General features: G+C 39.6%; 1 protein-coding gene across 3 annotated transcripts; it reads left to right on the top strand.

The window, feature by feature from the left end:
* The first annotated feature begins 2,690 nt into the window (after positions 1–2,690).
* Positions 2,691–17,770, top strand: ftsj1 (FtsJ RNA 2'-O-methyltransferase 1). 3 transcript variants are annotated; one of them, XR_004205005.1, is made up of 19 exons: positions 2,727–2,860; positions 3,187–3,313; positions 3,512–3,581; positions 3,919–4,021; positions 4,261–4,339; positions 4,510–4,562; positions 4,669–4,722; positions 6,767–6,869; positions 7,023–7,106; positions 7,182–7,285; positions 13,443–15,403; positions 15,535–15,570; positions 15,670–15,960; positions 16,043–16,339; positions 16,436–16,504; positions 16,666–16,767; positions 16,897–16,924; positions 17,028–17,059; positions 17,156–17,770. XR_004205005.1 is itself a non-coding variant. In XM_020457842.2 (11 exons), the coding sequence occupies exons 1-11, from the start codon at positions 2,801–2,803 to the stop codon at positions 12,694–12,696; spliced, it is 1,017 nt and encodes a 338-aa protein (XP_020313431.1). In that variant the 5' UTR covers positions 2,727–2,800; the 3' UTR covers positions 12,697–13,210. The 3 variants fall into 3 exon arrangements, 2 of the variants coding, with proteins under 2 accessions (XP_031658792.1, XP_020313431.1); XM_020457842.2 differs by lacking the exons at positions 13,443–15,403; positions 15,535–15,570; positions 15,670–15,960; ... (4 more) ...; positions 17,028–17,059; positions 17,156–17,770 and adding an exon at positions 12,517–13,210; XM_031802932.1 differs by lacking the exons at positions 13,443–15,403; positions 15,535–15,570; positions 15,670–15,960; ... (4 more) ...; positions 17,028–17,059; positions 17,156–17,770 and adding an exon at positions 12,517–13,210 and having other exon boundaries at positions 2,691–2,860; positions 7,023–7,285.
* The last annotated feature ends 469 nt before the right edge of the window (positions 17,771–18,239 follow it).

Here is an 18,239-nt window from a genome sequence, read left to right as displayed (position 1 = left end):
AGATTTGGAGTTATTACAGGAGCAATGATAAAAAGGTATCCACTCAATCCTTCAAAGCCAGCAGACTTCAGAGGCCTTGGTCCGCGACTGAGAGCTCTGTAGAGTAGATCTATCCCAGGATGCACGTCTGTGTGTCTGCACATCTAACTAATGGCAGAGAGCAGCAGGAGAGCCTCTTCAGAACAAGGGAAATAGGAGATTTACAGAGGTATACCATTACGTTTGAATTTAATGTCATACTCATCTGGGATTACAGATCATATTTTTGAGCACATATGCACCAGAGAAGTCAGCAATGGGTTAGGTTTGATATCCCATCATGTTCTATTTGTTATATCCTTAAGTGTTCATCAGGTCCAATTGATAAAAGAGATCAGGTCCAATTGATAAAAGATACCTCAGATACATTCCGGCTTAATCTATAGAACAATGTAGTCCCCGGTTGCAGAATCACTGCAAAGCAAACACATTTACGGTAATGTACCTCTTGTAAAAAGGCAACTCGATGCGTATTGATCTGCAGGCAACGATGTGGGCCTTGTACTCAAGTGCTCTGGAGCTGTTCTGGGGAGGCAGGGTAATCTAACCCTCAGAGGTCAGCACATTTCCTGGCAGGACCAGGGAGAAGCCACTCGATAACAGCCACTGCCACTCTGCAACGCAGGCCTATACGGGGGCCAAGAAAATCTTACTTCACCCTGCAAGCCCCTGAAAGCTTGGATGGATGGCTTTCTCATAAACTGTGGGGGTGATGACGGGGTACCAGACTCATACATATGTATAACAACCCTCACTAAAAATGCTTTACAATGAAAAAGGAAACAGGATTACAAGTGATGCAGAATCCCAGCGCATGGCGATAGTCCTCTCATCAGCATTTCAAACAGAAAGAGAGAAAGCTTGCATTATTCTTCTCCTTGACAGGAAGCAGCACTGCAGTATTGAGATCTTGGCTTCGACAGGGGTGACTCTGAGATAAATTCTGAGCGTCTGCCAAGGGCTTTTTGCCCCCAAGCACTTTGACACTCACAGAGTGGCTACACCACGGCCAGACTGTAATGATTAATGGCTCCTAATGGACAAGTGGTCAAGAGCAGCATCAGAGTTAAAGGAACACTGAGATTATTTCTTTGAGTTAGGGGAAAGGGGATACCTAATTGTTGTTTGGGGTTTACCGCCTTGCTCAAGGAAAAACCAGCAGAGTTTTCCACCTTGCCGGCTCGGGGATTCGAACCGGCGACCTTACGGTTACTGGCCCAAAGCTCTGCTGCCTCGGTAAAAACACTAATTTCCCAGATGACAATGCAAATGAACCTAACATATATTCAGTAATTTACGAATTTCCATCAATTCCGCAGATAAACTGAACCAAGCTAAAACAATATGTTGGAAAGCAATGGATAATGGCACCAAGAACCCATAGAGCTGAACTAATGGCCAAAATATTTGTGTAGGTTAATTCCTATGCTGGTGGATTCTCCTATCGCTTTGCACATTCGTTTTCAAATTTGGCAATATTTTGTAGGCCTATATGTTGTATTTGTATGTTTGGATGTTTTGTTGGATGTTGTATATGGCTGCATTTGTTACAGCAAATGTTATTTAATTGTTTTGTAATAGGTGATGTGTCCTACCTCTGAGAGACTGTTTGTAGCCTTCTCTTCATGATTTTAGTGCCACCTAGAGCTATAGTGTTGAATCACCTGAAAAATAAACACTAATGTTGGACTATTCAGGGATGGGCAAACTGACAAAATACAACATAAAATACCATAAAGATCAATGTATGAAAATAAACAACAAAAATACAGAAATAGATTTGCAAGTATCTGGCCAGAACAGCAACAACATTCTCAGGAACGGGGAGCCTTATTGCTTTATAAACTGGTTACCAATGTAATTAGAGCAGTAAAAATAAATGTTTTGTCATACCCGTGGTATACGGTGTGATATACCACAGCTGTCAGTCAATCAGCATCCATAGTTTATAATGTTGTTTATCTACCTTAGTTGAAGTAAGTCACTCTGGGTAAGAGTGTCTGCTAAATGACCAAAATGTTACTGTATATGTGAAAATTAACATACCAAAATGAACTGCAAAGCATACTGGGTATTATTATTGGCCTTGCTTCGGGGCAGACTTCATTAGAATAATACTCTGATTGCAATTGCAATTGTTCATTTTTGCATATAGATCAAGGGAGGCTGGTGGGAAGAGATATAGGAGTTTAATGTATTTAATTCCAGCCATTACAATGAGCCCGTCCTTCTATAGCTCCCCCACCAGCCTCCTCTGATATACATGTATATTTAGTTCATTTAGCAGACAGTCTTATCACACCATAGTGCCATCAGACTTCTGATACCAATGCAGGGTGACAAAATGGTGAAAATGTTTTAAAAAATACAAATGACAGCTCTCGAAAGTATCTTGTTACAAAATACATTGGAGTTCAGCCCATTGTAATATAAATTAAGTAATTGAAATACCTATTTCAAATACATGTAACAGACATACTGCTCATCGCTGACTATGTGACCAGTACTCCTCATAACAGTATCCAATGATTAAATAACTTTTTTTTGTGCAGACATTTTGCTCACCTTTTCTCGTGGTGGCAGTAAGTTAGCACACATAGCATGTTACAGTATACATGGGAAATATCACTTTTAGTTCATTTTTACGTTCTCTATAGCTTAATCTTCGACGGTGTACAGTAATTAGAAAAAAAAGTAGCTAATTTGACCATCGATTGAAGATTAACGCTTAGAATTTTGTACAGGCGTTAACGAGGCAACTATGTTGGGTCCTCACAACGTCAACGTTTACGTGAGTAAAGCACAGCAAGGAAGTAAAAGTGTGAGTATGCACACAATAAACCTATTTCCCTTCCACATTAGTCGTGAATTTCTATATTTGTTTGTCTGAAAGTGAATGCGAACACATTTAGCACGTTTTCAGTTTGCTAGCTTGTCAGGAAGCTAAGCGAACGGTTCCATAAATAGACTTAGCTTGGGATTGCTAGACTCTTAGCTAACGGCTAATTTAGCTAAGTCAACTTCACCTGAAAGGAATAGGACTTATCATGTTGCAATAAAGGGCTCTGGCCTCGTCTTATGTTACTGACATCTAAACTGCTCTGGCCTAACTAACCTAATGTGACTGAAATCTGTTTTGTTGTGCAGGTGAAGATGGGCCGCTCCTCCAAAGACAAACGGGATATCTACTACCGTCTTGCCAAGGAGGAGGGCTGGAGGGCCAGGAGCGCCTTCAAACTACTGCAACTGGATGAGGAGTTTGGCCTGTTCAAAGGCAAGAAAGCCCCTTGGGTTAACATTTCTGGCCATGGTTGTTTTACCCTAGTTCAACATCAGACATCAATGGCTTATGTTATTGGCTATGGCCATTGTAAAATATAACATTATGCCAAAGGAAAAAGGGAGATGAATTTGATCATCCATTTCTGATGTCACTTGAATATGACATTGACATCCATTTCTCCCTCCCCAGGTGTAAAAAGGGCAGTCGACCTCTGTGCTGCCCCTGGCAGCTGGAGCCAGGTCCTGAGCCGTAAACTCAGGTTGGTTTCAATCTCTTTACTTTCTTTGGCTCCCTAGTGGCGCAGTGGTCTAATGCACTGCATCTCAGTGCTAGAGGTCCCTGCTTCAAATCCAGGCTGTATCACATCTGTCAGTGATTGGGAGTTGCATAGGGCGGCGCACAATTGGCCCAGTGTCGTCTGAGTTTGGCCCGGGTAGGCCTTCATTCTGAATAAGAATTTGTTCTTAGCTGACTTGCCTAGTTAATTAAAGGTTAAATAAATTCTACTTGAAGCATAGTTGGCGTCTATTAGTATGGGGTGTTAAGAAATTGTGTGCATAACACTAATATTGTACATTTATCTGACTGTTTGACAGAGGAAAGGAGGAGAAGAGTGAGGAGGTAAAGATAGTGGCGGTGGACCTACAGGCCATGGCTCCTCTCCCTGGGGTGACACAGATCCAGGGGGACATCACCAAGGTAACTGTAGTATGGAGTTATAGAGAAACTATAATACCAACACACTATTCTGGAACACTGATTTCGTTGCAGTATTGGCCTGATTCCTTTCAGAGAATGAAGTACAAGTCATCAAGGGCAGAGCAAAGGGGATAATAAATGTTTGGTTTGGAATGCAGACATTGTATAACAGATTTGGATCAGATTCTCAAACTCTATTTAAACAAAGCTTGCGGGTCAAATATATCTATTGCTTTTAGATCTCCACTGCCCTGGAGATAATCAGGCATTTTGAAGGACAGCCTGCAGACCTGGTAGTGTGTGATGGAGCTCCAGACGGTGAGTGTGAGAGTGTTTTCTTCCCTCTGGTTTCAGTTTGGTTTGTGTCCTCTTGCATTTAGTTGCATACTCTTCTCTTAGTTGCCACTGTGGGGTTTGTTGTGTTTTCTTCATTGCACTATATGCGTATGGCTTTTCCTTATTGGTCATTTTCTGGCTTGTCTACATAGTGACAGGACTCCATGATGTGGATGAGTACATCCAAGCTCAGCTCCTATTGGCTGTGAGTATCACACTGCAATACTGTGTAATATTGAGTTGAATCCCAAATGGCTGATCAGTTATCTTTGTTTATCCTTTATAATCAATTTCTAAATATCCCGTCTCAGGCCCTAAACATTACAACACACGTCCTGAAACCTGGAGGAACGTTTGTTGCAAAGGTAGGCTGTATGTTGGATGAGGACTTGTTTGTATTTGTATTTATTAGGGATCCCCATTAGTTACTGCTAAGGCAGCAGTTACTCTTCCTGGGGTCCAAACAGATTCAGGCACTTACATCAGACATAAAACAAAAGATAAAACAGTACATCATATAACATTATTACACCACTACATATTAGAGGTCGACCGATTAATCGCCATCGTTGATTAATTAGGGCCGATTTCAAGTTTTCATAACAATCGGTAATCAGCATTTTTGGATGCCGATTATGGCCAATTACATTGCATTCCACGAGGAGACTGCGTGGCAGGCTGACCACCTGTTACTCGAGTGCAGCAAGGAGCCAAGGTAAGTTGCTAACTAGCATTAAACTTATCTTGTAAAAAACAATCAATCTTCACATCACTAGTTAACTACACATGGTTGATTATATTACTAGGTTAACTAGCTTGTCCTGCGTTGCATATAATCAATGCGGTGCCTGTTCATTTATCATCGAATCACAGCCTACTTCGCCAAACGGGTGATGATTTAACAAACAAAGCGCAGTTGAGAAAAAAGCACAATCGTTGCACGAATGTACCTAACCATAAACATCAATGCCTTTCTTAAAATCAATACACAGAAGTATATTTTTTTAAACCTACATATTTAGTAAAAAAAAAAAATGTTAGTAGGGAAATTGTGTCACTTCTCTTGCATTCATTGCACGCAGAGTCAGGGTATATGCAACAGTTTGGGCCGCCTGGCTCGTTGCGAACTAATTTGCCAGAATAGTACATAATTATTACATTGAAGGTTGTGCAATGTAACAGCAATATTTAGACTTGGGGTTGCCACCCGTTAGATAAAATATGTAACGGTTCTGTATTTCACTGAAAGTATAAATGTTTTGTTTTCGAAATTATAGTTTCTGATTTGACCATATTAATGACCAAAAGCCTGTATTTCTGTGTTTGTTATATTATAATTAAGTCTCTGATTTGATATTTGATAGAGCAGTCTGACTGAGCGGTGGTAGGCAGCAGCAGGCTCGTAAGCATTCATTCAAACTTTACTGCATTTGCCAGCAGCTCTTAGCAATGCTTGAATCACAGCGCTGTTTATGACTTCAAGCCTATCAACTCCTGAGATTAGGCTGGCAATTCTAAAGTGCCTATTAGAACATCCAATAGTCAAAGGTATATGAAATACAAATGGTATAGAGAGAAATAGTCGACACGTCATTATTCCTATAATAACTACAACCTAAAACTTCTTAACTGGGAATATTGAACCACCAGCTTTCATATGTTCTGAGCAAGGAACTTAAACGTTAGCTTTTTTACACTGAACATATTGCACTTTTACTTTCTTCTCCAAAACAGTTTTTGCATTATTTAAACCAAATTGAGCATGTTTCATTATTTATTTGAGACTAAATATTTTATGTTTTATATTAAGTTAAAATAATTGTTCATTGTTCATTCAGTATTGTTGCAATTGTCATTATTACGAATATATATTAATACAGTGGGGCAAACAAGTATTTAGTCAGCCACCAATTGTGCAAGTTCTCCCACTTAAGATGAGAGGCCTGTAATTTTCATCATAGGTAGACTTCAACTATGACAGACAAAATGAGAAAATAAATGTGATTCACAATGTGATTTTCTGGATTTTTTTTCTCATTTTGTCTGTCATAGTTGAAGTGTACCTATGATGAAAATTACAGGCCTCATCTTTTTAAGTGGGAGAACTTGCACAATTGGTGGCTGACTAAATACTTGTTTGCCCCACTGTATATATAAAAATCGGTTGATTTAATCGGTAACGGCTTTTTTTGGTCCTCCAATAATCAGTATCGGCGTTGAAAAATCATAATCGATCGACCTCTACTACATATCTACAATACAAAATGAATAATACCAACACTATTACAATGTATGTGTGTGTTGATGTAACAAGTTCTGCACTTTGTTTGTTTTTTAAAATTGTGTAGAGAAATGAGCTAAGAAGCCTATGTCATGTAGAAGTTATGTTATGCTGTGGTTACTGTGTAGATATTCCGGGGGAAGGACGTGACCCTCCTGTACTCCCAGCTTAAGATATTCTTCAGTAGTGTGACCTGTGCTAAGCCCCGGAGCAGCAGGAACTCCAGCATAGGTGAGCTGGAGACCACAGCTGACACTGTTCACACACCGGATCATAGATGATTTCCATTCAAATGCCTGGTTTTGACAGAAGGGTTGAAGGATTAAGTAGGCGATGTGCTGCTTGAGTCTAATATTTGTTTGTTTCATTCTCTCATTTCTACAGAGGCATTTGTGATGTGTCAGAATTACTCTCCTCCAGTAGGATATGTGCCCAACATGTCCAATCCTCTACTGGATCACTCATATGGTAACAATACAGTGATGTTCCTCATGTTTCAACTCCATATACACTGGTACTCAAGTTGGTTTCTGTCTGTTTCAGATGTAGATTTTAACCAGCTGGAAGGACCAAACAGAATCATAGTTCCTTTCTTGGCCTGTGGAGACCTGAGTGCCTTTGACTCGGACCGGACCTACCCTCTCCAGGTATTGATATTCAGATACATGTCTCTGTTGATACATGTATTGTAGACTAATGCTTTTCTTTACTAGTCTCAAAGCTGTTACTCCATAGATAAGATGCTGATAATTGGTCTGATCCCAATTAGTCGACTGATCAATTGTTTGGTCGTTAGGCTGTTGGTCGACAGAGATTGTTTTAGTCGAGCAGTAACAAATATATACACACACTACCGTTCAAATGTTTGGGGTCACCTAGATTTTAAATTTTTTTGTCCTTTAAAATAACATCACATTTATGTTATTTTTATTTTAACCCGCAAAACACCAGTCTCAACGTCAACAATGAAGAGGCAACTCTGGGATGCTGGCCTTCTAGGCAGAGTTGCAAAGAAAAAGCCATATCTCAGACTTGCCAGTAATAAGAAAATATTAGGATGGGCAAAAGAACACAGACACTGGACAGAGGAACTCTGCCTAGAAGGCCAGCATCCCGGAGTCGCCTCTTCTCTGTTCCCTCTAATGTACTTGTCCTCTTGCTCAGTTGTGCACCGGGGCCTCCCACTCCTCTTTCTATTCTGGTTAGAGCCAGTGTGCTCTGTTCTGTGAAGGGAGTAGTACACAGCGTTGTACGAGATCTTCAGGTTCTTGTCAATTTCTCCCATGGAATAGCCTTCATTACTCAGAACAAGAATAGACTGACGAGTTTCAGTAGAAAGTTATTTTTTTCTGGCCATTTTGAGCCTGTAATCGAACCCACAAATGCTGATGCTCCAGATACTCAACTAGTCTAAAGAAGGCCAGTTTTATTGCTTCTTTAATCAGGACAACAGTTTTCAGCTGTGCCAACATAATTGCACAAGGGTTTTCTATTGGTCAATTAGCCTTTTAAAATGAGAAACTTGGATTAGCTAACACAACGTGCCATTGGAACACAGGAGTGATGGTTGCTGATAATGGGCCTCTGTACGCCTATGTAGATATTGCATTAAAAATCCAGCTACAATGGTCATTTACAACTTTAACAATGTCTACACTGTATTTCTGATCAATTTGATGTTATTTTAATGGACAGAAAATTAGCTTTTCTTTCAAAAACAAGGACATTTCTAAGTGACCCCAAACTTTTGAACGGTAGTGTATGTACATACATACCTAAAGTACCAGTCAAAAGTTTGGACACACCTACTCATTCCAGGTTACATTTTTTTTGTACTATGTTCTATATTGTAGAATAATAGTGAAGACATCAAAACTATGAAATAACACGTTGCATCATGCAGTAACCAAAAAAGCGTTAAACAAATACAAATATATTTGAGATTCTTCAAAGTAGCCACCCTTTGCCTTGACAGCTTTGCACACTCTTGTGTATACAGTGCATTCAGAAAGTATTCAGACCCCTAAACTTTTCACACATTTTGTTACGTTACAGCCTTATTCTAAAATGTATTCAATCATATTTTTCCTTCTTCAATCTACACACAATACCCCATGATGACCAAGCAAAACACACAAGTTTTTAGAAATGTTTGCAAATGTATTCAAAATAAATGACAGATACCTTATTTACGTAAGTATTCAGACCCTTTGCTTGAAATCAGGTACATCCTGTTTCCATTGATCATACTTGATGTTTCTACAATTTGATTAGTCTATGCCACTCTGACATTGTTCATCCAAATGATGTATATATTCTTCAATTCCAATTCCAATTCACAATAGATTGTGTGTATTGTTGGGCCTCCGCAATTAGTTCACTGAGATGGGTGCAAATACAGTGCCTTCGGAAAGTATTCAGACCCATTAACTACACTGTTGGAGCTAGAAACACAAGCATTTCACTACACTGCTAAACATGTGTATGTGACAAATAAGATTTGATTTGTTGCTACTCCTTGCGTGCCTCAACTTATAATGCGTTAGTTGCTTACTGGACCCTGGCAAACTGTGAAATGTTAACCTGCTAACGAACTATCCACTATCTATTAACTGTTTTCCCTCTACAGAATGTGGTTAATTTTCAGAATGAGAGAATTAGGTGAAAATGAGGAGTTGCTTGTTAAACAAGTGGATTCAGGGATCAAGTGTAGCTGGAACTGGGCCTGGCTTAAACTGTATGCCACTATAGAGGTGAAAGGAACACCACACATGTTCCCTCTTTCTCACTTTCTCAATACAGTGGATAAAAGGGGTATGCCAGGTGTACTCTCTGCCTGAAAGAGATCCATTATGCCAACGGGTATCATGCTCTGCTGGCACATTGTAGAACAGATGTCCACAGGCAGAAAGTGTACAATGTAATAATGTGCTGTGTAGCCCAAATATATTGTTTTTGTTGTGTTAAACTTGACAGTAACATTAGTGTATAGTTTTTTTCTCAAGACTTGAGTGTCATTTGCAGTAAAGTCTAGGCAACAAATAACATTATATTGCTTTTTTCAATTTCTTTAGCTGTGCGTTTGGTTCATATTGACCACTTATTTTACACACAGAGACTGATCATGTAGATCATATTCTTTGTTTTAATTAGTTAAAACCTGCATTTCCTCCTAGCAGGGATTTTTTCAGTTTCAGTGCAACAAAAAAAAGTGGCACCTTTTTGGGCCCTCACCAGTTTGCATCCCTGCCAAATACAGGTGTGCCAAGCTTGTAGCGTCATACCAAAAAAGATTCAAGGCTGTAATCACTGCCAAAGGTCCTTTAACATAGTACTGAGTAAAGGGTCTGAATACTTATGTAAATGTATTATTTAAGTACATTTTCTTTGCTAATATATATTTTAAAAATAAACCTTTTTTGCTTTGTCATTATGGGGTGTTGCATGTAGGTTGAGGGGGGGAAACAATGTAATCAATTTTAGAATAAGGCCGTATGTGGAAAAAGTTAATGGGTCTGAATACTTTCCGAAGGCACTGTATTTGCACCCATCTCAGTGAACTAATTGCGGAGGCCCAAACTAAAAGCCAATTTATGCTTGATTTGAAAATGTGGGCACAGGCTCCATACGGAGTGTGGATGTATACAGAGGCCAAATCGAGCTCTGTACCGCATCGCCATACGCCTCCCAAATGTTTTAACATGTCCACATTGACATGGTTGACAGTAGGTGGGGGCGGTACATCCTGTATAAGCACAAACTCACTTCCTTGACAACAGCTCTGCACTGCTCCGTGAAGTGCAATAAGTATTCTTAGGTTCTGAAAAAGCAGAGCATATTTATACCCTCCTACTAGGAGGAGTCAACACCTTGCGCACCTAGAAAGCCAATACATCTCTGTTGCTTGTCAGGAACTTAATTGGTTGCTCTCACTGGTGTAGTCATGGCCCCACCTCCTGCTAGAACCTCCGTAACAGGACGGTTCCTTCTCACTTCATCTGACCGCGGACCGAATTCCTCACTCCTCCCTAATCCATGGCTGTCCTACCTTATCAGTGACTGAAACCAGACTGTTGTCCTTTGCCTTCCTCTATAGGATCCATGAGATTTAACAGTAACATGTTTGACAGAATGTAAACTCCCTGCCTCCCCACTTGTCATACTAAGTAACTTTCCATATACCTAGTTCTTATCCATCCTCCATTGACCCCAACATATACATACATTCATTATACATATCAAGAAATTCTAGTATGGTAACATTGAAATAACATTTTATTGGTCACATACAAGTGTTTAGTAGATGTTATTGCGGGTGTAGCAAAATACTTGTCTGTCTTGCTCCAATGCAGTAATAAGTATATTTCAAGCTAGAACCCAACAGTATGAACTCCCTGGCTTTTGCTGAGGCCATATCACCGTAAATGTTTCATGGCCAATGCAGACGTCAGATTGACCATGCGCCCAGATGCACAATGCACTTCTCTCTCCAGACTGCGCGCTCTCCTGCCAATTTGTGCACCTTCATTGTTTCATAACTTCATTGTGTGAATTGTTTGCATTTGATTGTTAGTCTATATCAATTCCCCATTACATGTATCACCAGATGTACATTTTCTGTTAATTCCTATAATTTAAAATCTACAATGTTTGTTACTTTGGTTACGTTCATTTCTTTTAATGATGGACGAGCACGCATAGAAGTAGGCCTATAGCCTACCTGTGTCCAATTGGTGATCGGATAGTATTTCTGCTTATTGCACCACCCCTAATGTCCTGTGAAGCTTTTCAAAGTAATGTTTTATTCACCTCAAACAGCAAGCAAACAAACTCTGTTTTTACATCCATTAAGAATTATAATAGTTCCTCGATGTATTTGAAAAAATCTTTCTCGCTCTCTCCCTTTCGATAACCACTCGGCGTGGAATTGAAAATTGTCATGCTCTGATCCAGTGGAAACGTCATAAAATAGGCTTATCATTGTTGGACTGAAATAGGTTCCGGTACTCATTTTGGGTGCTGGTACAGTTTATATTTAGGTGCAAGAGCGCCACAATACTTTTGAGCTAATATTCTTTTAAGAGGAACAGGAGCTCAAGCAGTATACAATTTGAGGTGCTGTACTCAGCTCTGGTGAATTCCTGCCCAAGTCAAGCACTGCTTCTAATCCCTTGTGCAAATCGCCTACAGCTGTGTCTGTCCAGAGCTCGGGAAACTGAGGGCCCAGAATATTTTCGGGCCGGACCCAAGTTAATAGTTCGTTGCAGACAGGCCATGTGTAGCCAATGTGATTTATAGGATATTTATTTTTTTCTGGAGATTTTCTATACAGGCTGCTATGTTTTTATTTGTTGAATTTATGTAGGCGATTTTTAGAAAGTTTGCAAATTAAGTACATTTTATAGGGTATTTCACAAAAATGTGCATATGAAAACCATAACTCGCACGCACAGATCGGTAGAAATTGTAAGATAAATTACCATTCCACATGAGAAAGGTTGCAGACTCCCCGTGTAGCCTATTACCGGCAACAGGAGAGTAATAGCAGGATCTGCGAAAGCCAGCAGGAGTGGGAGGAGAATTGATGGGTCAGGTTAAGGTTTTTATCTTCTGGTTATCTAGATGTCTGGCGCCCTCTTGAGGCATCAAACTAATCTTAAAGCATCAGACAAGCTCAATGTATCTAGTTGATTTTATTACAACACATAGGGTGTGTCTTTATATGGAATAATACAGGTTTAAAAATGTTTAGCAATCGATTGGTCGAAAGAACAGGTGACTTTCAGTCAACCAACATTTGTGTTTGTCGGAGACAGACTTACTTCATATGAAACTTTTGTGCTGTGCACATTAAACGTAATATTATTTTTCTTCGTAGTTGGATGCCAGTAAGGAATACAAGTACACGCCCCCCACCCAGCCCCCCATTCGCCCACCCTACCAGCAGGCCTGTCAACTACGCAAGAACAACCTGTTGGCCAAAGAGGACTCCCCCTCTCTTCCATTGGATGAAGCCCTTTCAAATATGGACATTTCAACCAGTCAGGAAGAGTCATAGTGTGTTCAGTTTATTAAACGTTTTGCTACGTTGTGTGGTGGTTTGTACTGAACGACACATTTGCCCACAACGGAGCACACAGTGCTTCAACGGTCTTTGTGGTATGTTTGCTCCCATTTGGTGGGAGGGTTGTGGCCTGATTTAATATGGTTATGACCATTTGTAATCTCAACTTGTGCAGCACACCATACACAATCACCCTCTGGGCCACCATAATCACAACATTCTTCATCTGGTCGTTCAGAACAGCACCATGTCCATGGAACACTGAGTCCTGCTGAATGTGGCAATAGTTGTCTTCCCTAACAGAGAGAACTGGCATTTCATAGAGCAGAAACAGAAAGAAAGAAAGAGGATATTTGGTTCAGAAAAGCCTTGAATGTGTAAAGACTGTATAGATCATTTTTGCCACATGTTTTACCAATCAATTTCAATTGTCATGTTGTACCTTTATTGTGTTTTTATTTTGTATTTTCTGTTTTTACTTCTAAAATAAATAACATTTGCTCCAGCACTCCCATGTTTTTCTGTTCTGTGATCTGCTTTCCAATGACCAGTCACATATCCTGGTTCAAAAAGCACTTTTTGCTCCCTAGTCTTTGGCTGGACATTGAGATATGAATGAAGAAATAGGGACAACACATGGGTTCATGGTATTGCAGAGTAACAAAGTAAATCTCATGAATCTGTGATTGGTAGTCCTACTGTACCAGTAATGTTTCCTCTAAACTGCGCCCCTCCTCCAGGACTGCCTCGAAGAAAGAATGCCATGCAGCGCAGAGACGCAAGAGATTGAACTTCACTGAGTTCGCCGCATTAGTTTGCAATGTAGGCCTGCATTGAACACCACATATATGCTACTGTAGTCTATATCATAGAAATCACAAGCTATTTCCATGTGAAAATGTTATGGGATTTGCTCCATTGGTTTTGTTGGTAGGCCTACATTATGCTCAAATAGCCACAATAGCCTATTGGCTCCTGTCTAAAACTGTAAGGGTACAGCCTCAGTGTTCAATGTAAATGTGCTGGAAGTTGCACAAAATTCTCACTATGTTCAAGTTTCTGCTCACAAAACAAACATTTGCTCAGTGCCTGAAAAAATTGGGGTAAAACACATGGTTTGGAGAGACAAACAAGTAAGAGGATGGTAAAATCAGATATTCTGTAACCATTTAGTTGGCAATTACTTTTCTTTCTGCGTTTGCAATACATTAACATTATTTAGCAGACACTTATCCAGAGTGGCATAGAGTAGTGAGTGCATACGTTATCATATTTTCTTTGTCCATACTGGTCCCCGTGGGAATTCAAATCTTCACCCCTGGTGTTGCAAGCGCCATGCTTTACCAACTGAGCCACACAGGAAACTTGTAGCTGAGCATCAACAGGGTAGCCTAGTGGTTAGAGCGTTGGACTAGTAACCGGAAGGTTGCAAGTTCAAACCCCCGAGCTGACAAGGTACAAATCTGTCGTTCTGCCCCTGAACAGGCAGTTAACCCACTGTTCCCTAGGCCGTCATTGTAAATAAGAATTTGTTCTTAACTGACTTGCCTAGTTAAATAAAGGTAAAAAAAAAAAAGTCAGCACATAAGGGACCACACTAGGGTTACTGATCATTCACACAGCAGATGTCTAATTCCAGAGACGAGAACACAAGTCAAGACCAACTACAACCGAAGGGCTTTGAATATATACACTGCTCAAAAAAATAAAGGGAACACAACACAATGTAACTCCAAGTCAATCACACTTCTGTGAAATCAAACTGTCCACAACACTGCTTGACAATACATTTCACATGCTGTTGTGCAAATGGAATAGACAACAGGTGGAAATTATAGGCATTTAGCAAGACACCCCCAATAAAGGAGTGGTTCTGCAGGTGGCGACCACAGACCACTTCTCAATTCCTATGTTTCCTGGCTGATGTTTTGGTCACTTTTGAATGCTGGCGGTGCTTTCACTCTAGTGGTAGCATGAGACGGAGTCTACAACCCCTCAAGCTTATAGAGACATATCCCAAGAGACTTGTAGGTGTAGTTGCTGCAAAAGGTACAAATACAAAGTATTGACTTTGGGGGGGTGAATAGTTATGCAAGATCAAGTTTTCTATTTTCTTTCTTATTTCTTGTTTGTTTCACAATAAAACATATTTTGCATCATCGAAGTTGTAGACATGTTGTGCAAATCAAATGATATAAACCCCCCAAAAAGCTATTTTAATTCCAGGTTGTAAGGCAACAAAATAGGAAAAATGCCAAGGGGGGTGAATACTTTCGCAAGGCACTGTACATGTGAATTCTTTGGTCATGGAAGTGTGCTACTACCTTTGTTCAAGAAAGTAAGACTGAAAGCAGACCGGTTACCTGAACAGTAGATTTTCATGTAGTTTAAGATGTTTGCCAAACATGCCAAACAATGTATACCTTAAAGACCTACCCGAGTCTCATTTTCACCTCATTTACTTGTGATACAGCCTGGATTTGAACCAGGGACTGTAATGATGCCTCTTGCACTGACATGCAGTGGCTTAGACTTAGACCTTAGGCTGCGTCACTCAGGAGCCCTGTTTGTAAATGATCAGCGCCTCTAGATTGTTCTGCCTCCTAAACATAGGCTGTCAGTTTTTTTCACTTTATCTAAGTGTGTTCACTCCTTCATGAACAAGTTGAAAAGATGTCTCCATCTTATTTAATCTTCATTTGTGAGTATTCAATTATCTCTTATATTTATATTATGAATTAATTGTAACAAAGTAATTCATTTTGATGATGTAGGTTTAATATGTAGGACTTCACATAAAGGCCTTTTTTGAATGTTTTGCCATGTTTAAAGGTATGGCTGCTGTTGCAGTTAAAGAAAGTTGTGCAGGTATGTAATGTATTACCACATAAGAATATTTCCTGAATCATTCTGTTTCTAACAATTAAAATGTGTCTTCTCATAGTTTCTCTCTTTAACTCTAAACAGATTCTGTCCCTACTCCCACCATTGTGTTAGACCCTGGGTACATCAATGTAGCTATGCCTGTCGTAGTACGCTGCGAGTCAACAAGAGGCACAAAGTGCCACTTCTACAAAGACCACGACACCAACCCAGTAAGAGAAGTGAATTCCGGTGTTTGCCAATTCATATTGTTCTGGAATGAGTTCAAAAAGTGGAACAAGACTGAAGTAGATCTCAGCTGTGCTATTCTACAGAAGAGAGAAGGGAAAACGATGTCTTCAGAACGAAGTGACACTCGAAGACTTCATGTAAGTGGTAAGTGACCATTTTATCACCAGGCAGTATCACATTTGCTTGATTGACATAATAACATAATTTTTCCCTAATTTACGAACAGATTCCATTGGAATACCCAGGATTTTTGTGGAAAATACAGGAACTTACTTAAGTCTTCAGTGTGAGGCCAAGCATGCTGGTACCTCATGCTACTATTACTTGAACAACAATGAGTCCCCCTTTAAAAGTCAGCCCTACAAAGACAATGTCTGTGTTGGGAAAGTATCGGAAAAGGATCTGCTGAGGAAGAGGAGCAGTGCTGGAGAGATCTTCATCACCTGTGCTGTGGAGCTGGTGGTAGAGGGTGGAGATACTGTGACATCACAGCATAGTGAACCGTTCAAGATTGCCATAGATGGTGAGACCATCAATTAAATTATTGTGCAATCTAACATGACAATCATGTCTGTATTGCAATACTGATTCATATGTCATATTCTTCCTCCAATTGTAGACTCTCCTGGGCCCACCACTTCCTTGTCAACATTCAGTACCAACAAAACCAGTGTAACTAATGGAAAAGGTGAGTAACCTTAAAATGTTTTTAAACTTACTGTTGATAGACCCACCCACCTAAGAGCATTTCAAGATAACATTGACTGATTCTGTTGCTAATGATCTGTACTGTTTAATCTAATTCAACAAACAATTTCAACTTGACCTGAAAGTCATCTCCCCCTTTAGAGTCCTCCTCGGAGTTCCCCCTCTACATCAGTCTGAGTGTTGGGGCCTTTAGCCTTATTCTGCTGGTTGTATCTGTCCTGTGTTTTCTCCGGTACAAGCGAGGTACATGCATTCAAATACTGATACTTCAAGGCTTAATTTGTTCCAATGTCCATTTTGAGTTATTTGTGTATTATACATGTGAAATCGGGGCTGGTTTAATCTATTATCATTTCATATTTATTTCTAAAGGTGATCAACAAGACTGGTCTGCCAATAGGTAAGTGAGTGATCTATTTGTATTATAATTACATTATATTTGTCTTCATACACATCATTATACAGTGCCATATCTAAATGTACTGGGTAAATTGTCTCAACAGATCCCAATGGAACCAGAACAAAGAAGTTATCTGTAAGTATGAAAGGAAACCTACCACAACATATTCATTTCTCAGAAAAGTGGTTATATTCAGTGCTCTACATTTCACCTTTCTCTTATTTGAAACAGATGCAAATGCTTAATTATTTCAACAAGGCGGTCTGAATGTGGGGGATGTGACCATGCTGCGTTGTACTAGTTCAAGTGTAAGTGTAAGTGGTAACAGTTCACCTGTTGATGAACTTCCTCCACATCCTTTCTCTGCTTCCTGATTTACATATCTGCCACTCTCTGCTCTTCAAGTAGTCTGACACCTTCTGTTCCTCTCAGATGAATGGTGTAATATCTTACTGGGCAAGAAATAGATGTGCATAGGTTTTAAGACATGATCTATTTGAAGTTTCACATTGTTTGTATATAAGGGTAAATACCCGTGTTCTTTTATTGCCTTGTCTTTTTTTAAACGCTTTTGTTATTTTATTACTCTTTTTTATCAACTTTGTATATTGATAGTTTTGCTACTCTACATTTATTCTGCACTTTTGAGGAAGAGCTGAAAGTAAGCATTTCACTGTGCCATTCCAACTTCTGTACTCTGTGCATGTGACAAATAAACATTGATTTAATGTGTAGATTGTGTAGATTAGTTTTAACATACTGGCATACAATTTTCCTATTCTGTACAGCTTTTAATATGTAACTCTGTTTTGAATAAATTAAATACATGTATTGTATTACAGCATTCCCATTTTATGCTGCTATTTGTGGTTCTGTTTTCCTGGATGGTTGGTACCATTTTTGCCCAGTAGATGGGGCTGAAAGATTGTGTGAGTTAGAGAAACAACAGAGGTTCGGAATGGAGAAGGGGGATCGTAGAGATGGGGGTAAACTCAAACCACTAGTTTGTGGTGACACAGTGTGATGTTAAACACAGTAACTAAACTGGCTGATGTCTCTTGATGCCTGATTGTTTGTGCTTCTGTTTGTCAAGTAGAAGTGACCACATGGGGGGGGTGTACTGATCGTTCACTCTCACTTGTGTATTTCCAGAGACGAGATGCAAACAAAGCAGTATAAACTATTTTTGATTTAACCACAATTAAGCTCAAAAGTCTTTCAACACATCTCATATGAAACGACTTCTCAGAAAAGAAAATTTCTTAGAGGTGTACAGTGCCTTCAGACAGTATTCATACCCTTTGACTTATTCCAC

This window comes from Oncorhynchus kisutch, linkage group LG23, assembly GCF_002021735.2.
Source record: "Oncorhynchus kisutch isolate 150728-3 linkage group LG23, Okis_V2, whole genome shotgun sequence".
Lineage (NCBI taxonomy): Eukaryota > Metazoa > Chordata > Actinopteri > Salmoniformes > Salmonidae > Oncorhynchus > Oncorhynchus kisutch.
This window is presented reverse-complemented; position numbering and strand designations above follow the sequence as displayed.